This window comes from Lipotes vexillifer, unplaced genomic scaffold, assembly GCF_000442215.2.
Source record: "Lipotes vexillifer unplaced genomic scaffold, Lipotes_vexillifer_v1.1 scaffold1545, whole genome shotgun sequence".
In the NCBI taxonomy this organism is placed as follows: domain Eukaryota; kingdom Metazoa; phylum Chordata; class Mammalia; order Artiodactyla; family Lipotidae; genus Lipotes; species Lipotes vexillifer.
This window is the reverse complement of record NW_006789763.1, coordinates 491898-504526: the sequence shown is the minus strand read 5'-3', so window position 1 is coordinate 504526 and position 12629 is coordinate 491898. Positions and strand designations below refer to the sequence as shown.

Below are 12629 nucleotides of genomic sequence, written 5' to 3'. Positions count from 1 at the left end.
CCGCCCCCCCCCCCCCCCCCAGCCTCTCAGGCCACCATAAGCTCTGCGACACCGACATTCTGGAAAGCGTGACTGTGTAAATGTCTCCCACGTGCTGTTTCGCCCTCTCCGAGGAGAACTTAAGTTCCTGGGGGAACGACCGTGCCTTTACTTGTCACTCCGCCATAATACCTGCAAGGACCTGAGCGAGCAACAACGATTCAGTTAAAACGTAAGAAGACGCTGCTCTGGAAAAACAAGCGTATCGACCGGAACTTACGAGCCGGGCCACCTGGAGGTTGGCCACGGTGGTGCCCGTGAGCAGGGCGCCGGGCCTCGGGGCCGTGACCGTGGTGAGCTGGGGGCTCTGCTGCTGCGTGGGCTGCGGGGGCTGCACCTGCACTTGTGCCGTTGGCTGCGGGGGCCCCGGCGGGGCCTGTGCTGGGGGCGCCTGCTGGGGCAGCTGCAGTTTCTGCTTCTGCATTTTGATCAGGTGTTCCTAAAACCCAGATAAAGTAATCTTTTCATCAACGTCAACCGTATTCCATTTCGTATATATCTTGGTTTTAAGTTACTGTTTTACTACCCGTTCAATGTCGAAGTAAACAGTTGCTGACGTGCAGTATGCAAACCATCCTCCAGGCCTTGCCAACATTTTTAAAATGTTCCCTTCTACCACTGATGAAAACTAGCAACAGTGGTTCTCACAGATTAGCAAATGCATTATAGCAAAATTCCTGGATTCTTATCGCTTACGGGCAAAAGGCGATTCAAATCTGCGGTACCACCAAAAATTCGTTAAGTCTTAAAATTGTAGTCCCTCTTGAAGTCTTACAACGTACTATAAGCATGAGCTCTAAGTTTTGTACTCCAACTGTCTCCAAATGAAAGTTTAATTGGTAAATAAACCCATGTCTTTAAAAGAAGTCAAAATATCAAGATAAAGATAGCTCAGGAAATATTTCAGGAGATAAAAATGTTTTAAGGAAATTTATACTGAGTTATTCACGACCGTCCGATCTCGTTCAAAGTGCTGAAAAAGAAAAGGACTTTGCCACTGGTTTAGGAGAGGGAAGGGAAGGGAGTAACAGAACCAGGCAAGCAAGCCGGTGCGTGGGACTCTGAGCAACTGCAAGAGGGGAGCAGGGCCAACTGAAGGCCCCGCCACCTTAGAGCGCGAGGAGCCGGGCAGGGCTGGGGGTGGGGTGGGAAGGAAAGGCTGTGGGGGCGGGAGCGGCGGAGACCAGCTCTGACAGCTCGCCTCTGCCGGGCGGGGCGACCCTAACTCAGCGCTGTCTGCTGGCCGCCAGCTTCGGCGGCGACGGACACGTTCTGGAGCTGGGCTGTCCAATGTGGCGGGCACAGCCATGTGTGGCCTTGCACCCTTGAGCTGTGGCTGGTGTGATGGAGGACGGAACGCCTCGTTTCTCCGGCACGCATTCGGGCGCCTCCGGGACGAAGAAGTCTCAGCTGGTACTCGCACGTCCTCACCGCCCTCCAGCGCCCTCGTCCCCTCTGTCACCCGCAAGGGGCAGGCCCGAGGTCAGGTACTTACTGTGGCAGGCCCGACAGCGAGCTGGAATTCTGAAGTACCATCTTGCTTTTATTACACCTTTTTCTGGTTACTTTCTGTGTTGAGTACTAATGCTTTTCCACTTGTGGCAGGAATATAGCATTTCCTTTTAAAATGAACGTGTTTACTTATGTGACAGCACAGGTGGTGCACAGACTGGCAAGATTCAGGGGCATCAGCACCCACATGAGAGAAACGACACCGCACGTGAGCTACTCCTCAGGAAGCCAAGCTCCACCACCTCGTCTCTTAAAGCTGTCGAGGAATACTTTTCACTGACATTTTCTCAGGTTGGGAAAAGAGCACAGAGCCTGAGCACAGAGCACAAGCAAGCGAGTGGGAAGATCCATCCAGAAACGGGGATTAAGGCCTCAGAGAGCTGTGAACAAGCTGGTCACGTGATCATGGAAGCGGCCCTGTGTGCAAAGTGATTTCTAAAGACAACACAAACACACTTCCCACATAAAGACGATGGCAGACTGCGCAAAACACACTCTGAACCACATGGCACACCAAGGCATCATCACACAGTGCGTGCGTTTGGTTTTCTAGAGGACGCTCACCGGTGTCAACTTGCCCACCGCCTTGATCTGTGCCGGCGCCTGGGCCTGGCCCTGGATCTGCGGGACTTGCACCTGCGAGGCCTGCTGCTGCTGCTGCTGCTGCCGCAGGAGCTGGAAGTGCGCGGGCGTGATGGTTTTCCCTGGAAGCTGGACCCCTGTGGCTGAAGAGGTCGCCTAGTGAGACTGCGGCCCCGCACACGCGTGCAAGCCTGAGCCCTGAGGGTCCTGAAGAGCGGGACAGGCCACACAGGAAACCAACCCTGCCTTTACCTTGGGACACTTGAGTCACCAAAGACCGGGTCGGGGTCTGCACCGGGGTCAGGCTGGTAGTGACCACAGCCGAGGCAGTCACCGAGGTGACTGCTCGAACACCCTGAGTCGGTGCCAGGGACACCATGTCGGACGTGGCCGTGGCAGGGGACCCAACTGCTCGAGGCTGGGTGTGGACCACCTGGGCAGGAGCAGAGCCTCCCGAGGTCTGGAAAAGGCGAAGAGAAGAAAACTGTCAGGCTGCTGCGCAACATTCAAGACTCTTTACAGTCGTCGGGTGAAGAGAAAAGGGCACCAAACGCTAAATCCTAGAAAACGAAGCACATTCCAGATTCTGGCCTTAGATTGCTATGAGACTGTTTCCCTTGTGAACTCAAAGCCTGTGCCTAGGGCTAGCGTGGATGGGTCGCTCGCAGAAGGGAAGATCACGACGCTGCTGCCCCCAGTCTAAAACACTGCCCGTCCCCGTCCCGCTGTCCTCACTCAAAAGACCTTTTGGTCCCAGGAACCATCCAGATGCCCGTGTTTATCCCCTGGAAACATACAGTCCCCTAACCCCCCACGGCCATCCCCAGGCAGGTGCGGAGGCTGCAGCCCTGGATCTGCGCGGCGTCTCGACTTGGCCTCGCTGTGTCCTCGTCCCTTGGCACCACGGCCGCCGCAGCCCCTCAGCGGACTGGGCCCAGCTCCACCAAGTCCGCCTCTGAAAGCACCCTGAAACGTGACGCTGGCCCCTGCTGGTCCCCTTGGTGCAGACGGTCATTATGTTTTCCTGTTCAGTCTGTCCCTAATCTTACATTTCATTACCTACATATTTGAATCCAAATCCAGTATCTTATTCTGTGCTTTCTATTCAACTCACCTGTTCCGTACTTTTTTGTTTTGTTTTGTTTTTTTGCGGTACGCTGGCCTTTCACTGCTGTAGCCCTTCCCGTCGCGGAGCACAGGCTCCAGACGCGCAGGCCCACGGGCCCAGCTGCTCCACAGCATGCGGGATCCTCCCGGACCGGGGCACGAACCCGCGTCCCTTGCATCGGCAGGCGGACTCCCAACCACTGCGCCACCAGGGAAGCCCTGTTCTGTATTCTTTTAATCATCTTTCTTGCCTTCCTGCACATTACTTTCTTCTCATCCCACTTTCCCCTCCCAAAGTTTGGAAGTTATACTCTATTCTTATTCTTTTGGTGGCTTGTCTAAAAATTATATCAAGAACTTAATAAAAGTCTAATCCATAATTTCACACTTTTCCTGAACAATAAAGGGATTCTGGAACGTTTCATCAACATCCTTAGCCCTGCTCACGTCATTGTACCGTGTGTGTGATGTCTGCCTTTGTTGACCCTACAGTAAGTTACTGCAGTTTGTAAAGTCCGTTTTCACCTCAATTAGTTCATTTAGTCGAGATCTACAGGGAATTCTCTTAGGCTTTGTTTGGAAATGTTTGTCCTTCAAGGTATTTTCAGGGCTGGCAGTTATATTCTCTGACTACAATGAAGATGTCATTCCATTCCAGGAGCTGGTTCCTGGCTTCATTACCACCGCTGAGAAGTAAGGAGCTGTACCTCTGAAGGCAACCTGATTTTTCCAGGCTGCTTTGAAGACCTCCTTGTCGTTGGCATTATGTAAGCGTGGAGTCCCTTTCATCATCCCTGACCAGGATTAGCTGAGCTTTGATGTATATGGATCAGTGTCATCAATCAGTTCTGGGAAACTCTTACATCTTCACGTACTATCTCTGCTCAACTTTCTCTCTGCCTGGAACTCTGAGATTAACCTCTGATTACATCCTCTCACTCAATCTTCTGTGGCTTTAAATTCTCTTCCGTACTTCCATCTGCTGCCTCCCTGTGTTGCATTCAGGATAACTTCTGATTTATCTTCCAGTTCACTAACTCTCTCTTCAGCTGTGTGGAAAGTGATATTAAGCCCGATTATAAGACATTTAGTTTTCAGTGCTGGTAACCATATTTTTCCTTTCTTGAAGTTCTCTATATTCTTTTAAGTGTAGTTTCCTGGTTTTTACAGACATTCGCAAGCTTCTCTTTTCTTTCTTTAAAATAGAAAGTATAACCGTTTTAACATCTATGCCTGATAACCGCACCATCCCAAGCCTTTAAGGATCTGCCCAGTGTCTGCTGGCTCTCGCTCACTGTGCCTCTTCTTTCCGTGTGTGTCTGGTCATCTTCCATTATATGCGGCTCATTATACTTGGAAATCATTGTGGACATTCTAAGAAGTCCAGGATGAAGGCACATTCCTCCAGAAAATCTGCATTTGATTCTGGCCACTTACCCAGAACACTGCTCACCCAGGTCTACGTCACATGATTTGAGGGGCTCTGGGAGCCCTTTTGGGGAGCCATCAACGTGAGCTGCAAACTGACAGCTGACTTGGGGCTAGAGCTCCACAGGAAGAGCCCCCGCCCCACCCTCTGCTCAGCATGATGGATTTTACTTCCGGTTCACCCTGCCCTAAGGGCTTAGCCATCTGGGGGCCTGTCTCAAGGCATCAATGCCTCCTTTTAGACTCTCCACCTGGGTGAGTCGAGCCTTGGGCTTGAACGGGGGTCCCCATGTCTGAGAAGGTAAAGTGTACTCCAAGGCAGACACAAGGGCACCCTGTGTATCTCTCTCTCTGGGTTGCCTCTTCCCTTAGATTTTGGCCCAATAATTATTTACTCTTTTGTCAGCTCCTTGAAATTTTGAAGAGGATATTTTAAAAGTTTATCCAATAATTTCAGTTCTTTTCATTAGGAGAGGGGTATAAATAACTTAACTCACCTTATCACCAGAAACAGAAGTCCTTTCCCACACTACTGAAATAGCTTTCTCTCTAACCTTTTCTGCAATAATCTACTCTACACATAAAACATCACATGAATTTCCCTAAAACACACCTCTGCTCAAAGATTTTCAAGGGCTCCCCATCGCCTTGTGAATGGAATCCACATCTTCAGCCTGAAATCCAAACACCATGACAGCCTAGGCTCACTGTCACACAAGACCAAGCACGCGCAGCCGCTCAAGAGCCCGTGAGAGGCTGTGGGAACTACCACTTCTCTGCTAATGCATCTTGTGCTCCGTCCAAACAGAACCGCTTGCTGTGCCCAATATACACCCTTCACTTTCCCACCAATGAACCTTTGCTCGTACGACTTGCCCTGCCTTCCAAAGAGCCGTTTTCGTGGATGACATCTTCCTATTCTGTGGAAGCCCAATGCTCCCTTCTCCAGAAAACCTCCCTGTTATCTGTACCTCTTTTAGGTGCGGCCACAGGACGGACTGTAAGAACCCCATGGAAGCAAGCCGTGTGTTTGAGTCCTACTTCTAGCCCCACATCACCAGGGAGAGTATCTTGTCTGTAAGAGCCGTTCAAAAAATACATTGTGGATAAATTGCTTTATCTTTTAAAAATATGACTACAGAAATAGGTCTTTTCAAAATAAATGCCAAGTGCAATGATTTGGGCTCGCCACCCTCACAGAAGTTAGTGACACTGGCCATAGGAGATGATCCTAATGCCACAAGCATAACTAACAGCTTCTGTATTCAGTGACGTGGCTGAGTCTAAAGTGCTTTATCACAAAGCAGCAAGAAAAGTAAATGAAATAATCCGAAGTCACATTCTAGAAAAACTGTTTTCATATTTACTCTACTGCTTAGAGTATTCTAATTTTTTAAACCCAATTTACTGCGGTGTAACTCACATACAGTAAAATTCACCTGTTCCAGGAATACAGTTCTACGAATTTTTATAAATGTATGAGGCCGAGTAGCCACCAGATAGATACAGAACATATTCTGCTTTCTGTCCGTAAAGCCTTGCCTTTTCCATGTGGTTTAAATGGAATCACACACATATGAAGGCTTTCAAAACTCCTATCAGCCAGCACAATGCCACTGAGATCTGCCGTGCAGCCGCACGTGCCAGCAGTCTCCTGCACCGCTGGGCAGTGCCAGATGGGACGGGTACACCATCTTCCCTTCTGCTCACCTGCTTAAGGACATTTGGGCTGTTCCCTTATGTCGTAATTATGAACACAGCCACTAAACACATTCATGCTCAGGTTTTTTTGTGCAGACGTGTTTTCATTTCTCTTGGGAGAAAACCTAGGAGTGGAACTGATAGGTTGGAGAGTAGGTGTACGTTTAATTTTCTAAGAAATAAACTGTTTTCCAGACTGACTGCTAACGTTCTGCATTCCCATCAGCAATGAGGATTCCAGTTGCTCTGCATCCTCACCAGCATTTGATACTGCCAGGTTTTTCTTTTCTTAAAGCCATTCTCAGAGATGTGTACCAGTAGCAGATCACTGTAGCTTTAATTTACATCTCCCTAATGACTCACGATGTTGAACATCTTTGCCTATTTACTTGCTATTCATATGGTGTGTGTGTGTATCTCCATATGTATCTTCCATGGTGAAGTAAACGCTCAAGTCTTTTGTCCATCCAAAAAAATTTTGTTGTCCACTTTTAAAAGTTGTTTGTTTTCTTATTATTGATTGAAAACACCTCTGTATAACCTAAGTACCAGCCTTTGATCAGATGTGTTCTTCAAATATTCTCCATGCCTTGCTTTTCATTTTATTAACAATATCTTCCAAAGAACAGAGTTCTTGATTTGATGAAGCCTCATTTATTTTTGTTCATAATTTGTAGGCTTTTGGTATCCTAGGAAATCTTTGCCTAAAACCAAGCAAAGATGTTCTATGTTTTTTTCTAGAAATTTTATAGTTTTGGGTTTTACCTTTGGGCCCATGATCCACTTTGAGTGACTTTTCATATACAGTATTAGTAACAGTTCAAAGTTCATTTGGCTTTGAACGGTTCCCAAGTTCCTCCAGCACCATCTGTTGAAAAGACTGCCCTTTCTCCATTGAAATCCCTCGGCACTCTTTTTTTGTTCTTTTAAAATTTTATTTATTTTTGGCTGCATTAGGTCTTCATTGCTGTGCATGGGCTTTCTCTAGTCGCAGGGAGCGGGGGCTGCTCTTCGTGCGCAGTGCGCAGGCTCCTTGTTGCGGTGGCTTCTCTTGTTGCGGAGCGTGGGCTCTAGGCGCGCGGGCTTCAGTAGTGAGTGGTGGCACACGGGCTTAGTTGCTCCGCGGCAATGTGGGATCTTCCCGGACCAGGGCTCAAACCCGTGTCCCCTGCATTGGCAGGCGGATTCTTAACCACTGCGCCACCAGGGAAGCCCCTCTTTTTTTTTTTAAGGAGTTCTCCTCTCTATTTTTAATTAATTAATTAAAGGCTGTGCTGGGTCTTCATTGCTGCGTGCGGGCTTTCTCTAGTTGCGGTGAGCGGGGGCTACTACTCTTCGTTGCGGTGCGCGGGCTTCTCATTGCGATGGCTTCTCTTGTTGGGGAGCACGGGCGCTAGGGGCGCAGGCTCAGTAGCTGTGGCACGTGGGCTCAGTAGCTGTGGCTCACGGGCTCTAGAGCACAGGCTCAGTAGTTGTGGTGCACGGGCTTAGTTGCTCTGCGGCACGTGGGATCTTTCCGGACTGGGGCTCGAACCAGTGTCCCCTGCATTGGCAGGCGGATTCTTAACCACTGCGCCACCAGGGAAGTCCCTCCCTGCACTAAGAGTCCCTCCCGGCACTCTTAGTAAAAGTTAATCAACTATGTACATGTGGGTCTATTTCTGGACTCTCTATCCTACTCCATGGATCTATGTGTCCATCCTTTTCCCAAAACCACACTGTCTAGTTCACTACCAACCACCACTTCACAGGAAACACATTCCTCAGAACCCAACAGGGACCTCACTCTATTTGCCAAAGCACTGCTGACTTTGAAGCAGCTTCTCACTCAGGGCACGTGTTGTCTTTAGATCTGTGACTAAACTGGAACTCAGGATGTAAATTTAAACTTTATTTCCGTCATTTATTTTTGTTTTCTACGGTGACACCACAGACAGCAGGTGTGTCCAGGTGAGCGCCCTGTCTCCTTCTGGTTACATGCTCAGAGGTCTTGTGGTTCTGCGTCTCTCCCTCTGCCCACATCTGGCCCCTTCCTGCTTCCCACGCATTGGCCTAGACACCCATAAACACACTGCCCCGCCTTGTGCCCCGCTGTGCAATAGCGCCACGTCCACACACATGGGCAAACCTGCCGCTACGGCACGTGGGCACCCTGTCCGTGGAGCTGGAGACGTGCCCTTGCACCCCTCCCTCCTCCTGGAACCACGGAGGGGGATTTCAACACACTCTCTCCCAGAAAGCACACGTGGAAACCATCCTCTGCACCCCTCAATGTCCTCGGTATTTTATGAAACGCAAACTAGATCGGGACTTTCTGTACCAATGGAATGGAATTTTTTTTAAGAAGCCAACAGCTACTGCAGCGTCCTGGGTCACGCATGCCACCAAAAGCACCCAGGATCAGGGACAACTCACAGTCAAGGCTCCAGGTGCCACGGGTGAAGCGAGGCGCTTGTTAATGGACTGGAAGGTGGCAGCGGGCACGCCGGCGATGGTGTTCACGATCACATTTCCGCTCACTGTGCCTGCGGGGAGAGGACACGAGGTAGGAGGACAGGAGAGAACTCGCCTCCCGTCACGGCATCTCACCCGTGACTCCTTACCCGTGGGCATGCTTGTCCCTGTGACGGATGTCTTGATGGCTCCTGCCTGCTGAAAAAAGAAAACCATTTGAATTTCAGGTCCAGCTCTGCCCTGTGTAAACACTCCAAAGCCTTCCCCGCTCCTCAGGATCAAATCCAAACTCTTGGTCACGGTCACTCGGCCCCTCCCCCCACCCCCTCCCACAGTGCTGAGTCTGTCCCTCGGTCACCAGGCTCCGGCCACACTGACCCTTCTGAGCCCCACGTCTGCCAAGTTCAGGGCCCCTGTGCTAGCTGTTTTCCATTCTTTTCTCACTGACTAATGTCACTTGGCCACAGCCCAGGAGTCAGCCCTGCAGAAGATCTCTTCCTGACCACCCACCACTGTTCTCCTGGGCAGGGAGCAGCAGCCCTCACACCAGGCAGGTGCTTAGTTTTCTGAACAACGAAGGACGGAGCTGCCAAGCGCACATCGAATGCCACTGCAGCAAATGTGACAAAGAACACGGGGTGGAAGTGACCCCGTACAACAAGACCGCCCCGCGCCGGGCAGCAGCGCTTCCCCCCCCGTGGGACTCGAATGTGTCACCAGGCACACACGCGGCACACACCAGGCACACACAGAGAGGCAACGCGGCAGGGCACGGCGGCGACAGCACAGGGTGCGTGAGATAGACACGCTGCCTTTCTAAATGCACTTCACCACCTTCCTCTCACGGGCACTGAAGATGCACACGCACGTGCACAGCTCTGAGGGAAAGTGGGGCAGGGTGGGGAGAGGGAAGCCTGCACTAACAGTACCTGCTCTTCGAGTCTGGAGGGACAAGACAGGGTGACCTCTTCACGCTTCACAAAACCCTAACTCCACACCTCCCGCTCACCTCCACCTAGAAGAATGGCCTCGTCTCCCACATCGCTGCCCAGTTAACCCAGCCCAGAGGGCAGAGCTGACCCAGCACGGGAGAGACGGGGCGAGGCACGCGCTTCCTTGAAGGGGAGACTGGGGGAGACTGGGCTGGCCTCCCACTTCCTCTGGGAGGAGGGTCCGCGAGCTGGAAGCTGCAGGACCCTGGACAGGGGCGTGCTGGAGCCGACTGCTCTGTGTGCCTTCTCACCAGCACTGCAGCGCTGCCCACCGTCGTGATCGCAGGGGGCACCTTCGGCGGAGGCGGCGTGGGCTGCGCCGGGGGCTGCGCCTGGGCCTGGGGCTGGACGGCGGGCGGCCCCGCAGGCTGCTGGCTGCCGGCCGACGGGGGCTGGGGCAGCGGCGGGGGCGGCTGCTGCGGTGGCGGTGGCTGCGGCTGCGGCGGTGGCGGTGGCGGTGGCGGCTGTGCCACAGGCGGCTGCTGCGCCTTCTGCTGGTCGGCCAGTGCCTGCGGGGCAGGAGGGAATGGAGCCGTGTGGAGGAGCTGGCCTGGGGGGTGTACCCCTGGCCCCCGGCCCCTGGCCCCCCCCCGTGGCCCTCCCGCCACCCGCTGTACCACACACACCTTTTTTTCCTTGGCGATGCGCTCCGCCCGGAGGGATGCGACCTGAATAGGAGGCAGGGGTTTGTCGTAGTTGATTCCACTAAAGACAAGGGGAAAAACGAGAAATAAACTGCGAGTTCTAAGTAGACAAACACGCTAGAAATCCAAAGTCCTCATTTCCCACAACGCCGGGTGCCGGGACGCCAAGGCTGGGGCCCGAGTGGCTCGGCCCTGGAGAGGAGAGGGTGCCACTCTGCCCCAGACCACGGCGGCTCCCACTCCCTCACAACAAGGACCACCTGCCAGAGGCGGGCCCGGGGTCCCCTGCAGCAGCGGCACTCGGCACGGCGCCTGGATACCACACGTCCCCGAACACGTGGGGCAAGAAAGCCCCTCGGTGCCGTGATCCTCACTGCAAACCAACCACCCCCGCCCCCAAAGCCAGGCCTGCCGCCGCCTGCACTGAGCACCAGCCCTCGCGCCGCGGAGAGCAGCCGGCCACCCGCCCAGTGCCGTGAGCGGCCCACAGCCCTCCATAGCCTCTCACAGAACCCTTGCTTCCAGGGGCTCCTGGGCTCCCCGCCCCGCTGACGGTCACCTACCAGCCTTGAGTCCTGCCGCGGGGAGGCTGGCTCTGCCCTTGTATGCCGCCTCTGCATTTCGGGGCGGCGCAGGTGCCGCTGCTGCGCCTGTCTGGCCCCTCTGGACACCAGCCCTCCCGCATCACATGCCCCAGCTCACGCAGTGCATCCTCTCCCATTCTCTGACCTCGCCCACGTCAGTCCACTCAGTCCCCCGACCCCCCGAGGAAGTCCTGCAACCCACCCCTGCCGCCCCCATATTCGCATGCTGGCCCCCCTCACCCTGTGTCTCTCCATCACGCCTGGTGGTAAAGCCACAGCCTCAGTGCACTCCCCACTCCGCCTGCCCCAGGCCTCCACCACTGGAGGGAATTCAACCGCTGGGCGTGGCGATGCTCCAGCCACCGCAGGGGTCCCTGCTCCACATCCAGCTCCCTCCCGGGACACACGGCCTGGCCTCCCACTGCTTAGACCCTGACCCTGGCCATTACCTAGAGACAACCCCTCGGCAGACCTGGCCTGCATGTGGCCAAGGCCAGCCCGGCTCCACACTCATCCTGTCTGCCAACCTCTCCCACCAGCGCCAGACACACAAAAACAAAACTGAGCCACCGAGATGCCCTCCAGGTCTGCATTCACCTTGCAGCCTCTCCCCAGCTCACTCTGATCGGCCTCACACCACCCCTGCTTCCGCCCAAACTGCGGGCTAACCCTGCGCTGCCCTGCTCCCCACCGTGGTGGCACCATCCCCAGACCTCCTCCCTCCCATCCTGCAGGCCAGCCTTCTACTCGCCCACCCTGCCCTCCGTGCCTTCCCACCCACCAGCCCTCACTCGGAGGAACAAGTGTCCCTTCTCCCACCCGCCCCGTTCTCCCCAGCTCAGCCAGGCCAGGTTCTGTTCCCCTTCAGGATGAATCCTCGCCCTCCATAAGGATTACTGAGTCTGTGTCTTGTGCGAGAGAAACAGGAGGGCAGGACTGGGCCCGCCTCGTTCACTGCTGCACCCCGGCCCGACCTGTTTTTCTTGTTAAGAAAACCAATTAATGAAATCGTCATCAATTCGATCGATACACACATACGGAACACGTGCCCTGCGCCTCTAGCCTCTAGAACCCCTACGTCCACGGAGCTCATGCAAGATGCTGAAGGAGGCAAGTAAAAATGCAAAGACGATCCGCTCCAGGAAGAAACACAGAGAGGGGCTGGGGCGCGAGTACCAACGAGGAGAAGGTGACGTGTGAGGGAGGGCCTGGCGGGGGACCGACGGGTCCAGACGGTCCCAGACGGAGCGACCCGCAAGGCAGAGCCAGCCGCCAGGCGGAGGAGCAGGCCGTGGAGGCCGGGGTGCATGGAGCGGGCGGGCAGTGCAGGCCTTGGTCCTTGGTGCGGCCGGGGGGGCCCTCAGCACAGGCACAGGCCCGTGTCAGGCAGTATCTGCAAAACCTACCTGGTGACGAGGAAGGCTTGAACCAGAGGAGCAACTGGGCTCCATCTGAACATGTGTTTTTTCCCGATATTTTATTAGAAAAAGGCAAACATGCAGGAAGTTGCAGGGATTTTATAGCAAACGCCCATGTGCCGAGCAACTCAGACCGTACAGTTCTCTTTCCCTCTGTCCGCTCTCCCA

The 12629-nt window shown here is 53.8% G+C and overlaps 1 protein-coding gene across 1 annotated transcript in view; it reads right to left on the bottom strand.

Moving 5' to 3' along the window:
• The window catches only part of EP400 (E1A binding protein p400), a 92052-nt gene that overhangs the window by 10737 nt on the left and 68686 nt on the right, over window positions 1–12629 (bottom strand). The window contains exons 41-47 of the mRNA XM_007462795.1: window positions 10442–10520; window positions 10067–10324; window positions 8973–9018; window positions 8785–8894; window positions 2386–2593; window positions 2116–2276; window positions 260–478 (exon numbers count right to left, since the gene is read on the bottom strand). Of these exons, the coding sequence (XP_007462857.1) occupies window positions 260–478; window positions 2116–2276; window positions 2386–2593; window positions 8785–8894; window positions 8973–9018; window positions 10067–10324; window positions 10442–10520 (1081 nt within the window). The remainder of the gene's footprint in view (window positions 1–259; window positions 479–2115; window positions 2277–2385; window positions 2594–8784; window positions 8895–8972; window positions 9019–10066; window positions 10325–10441; window positions 10521–12629) is intronic.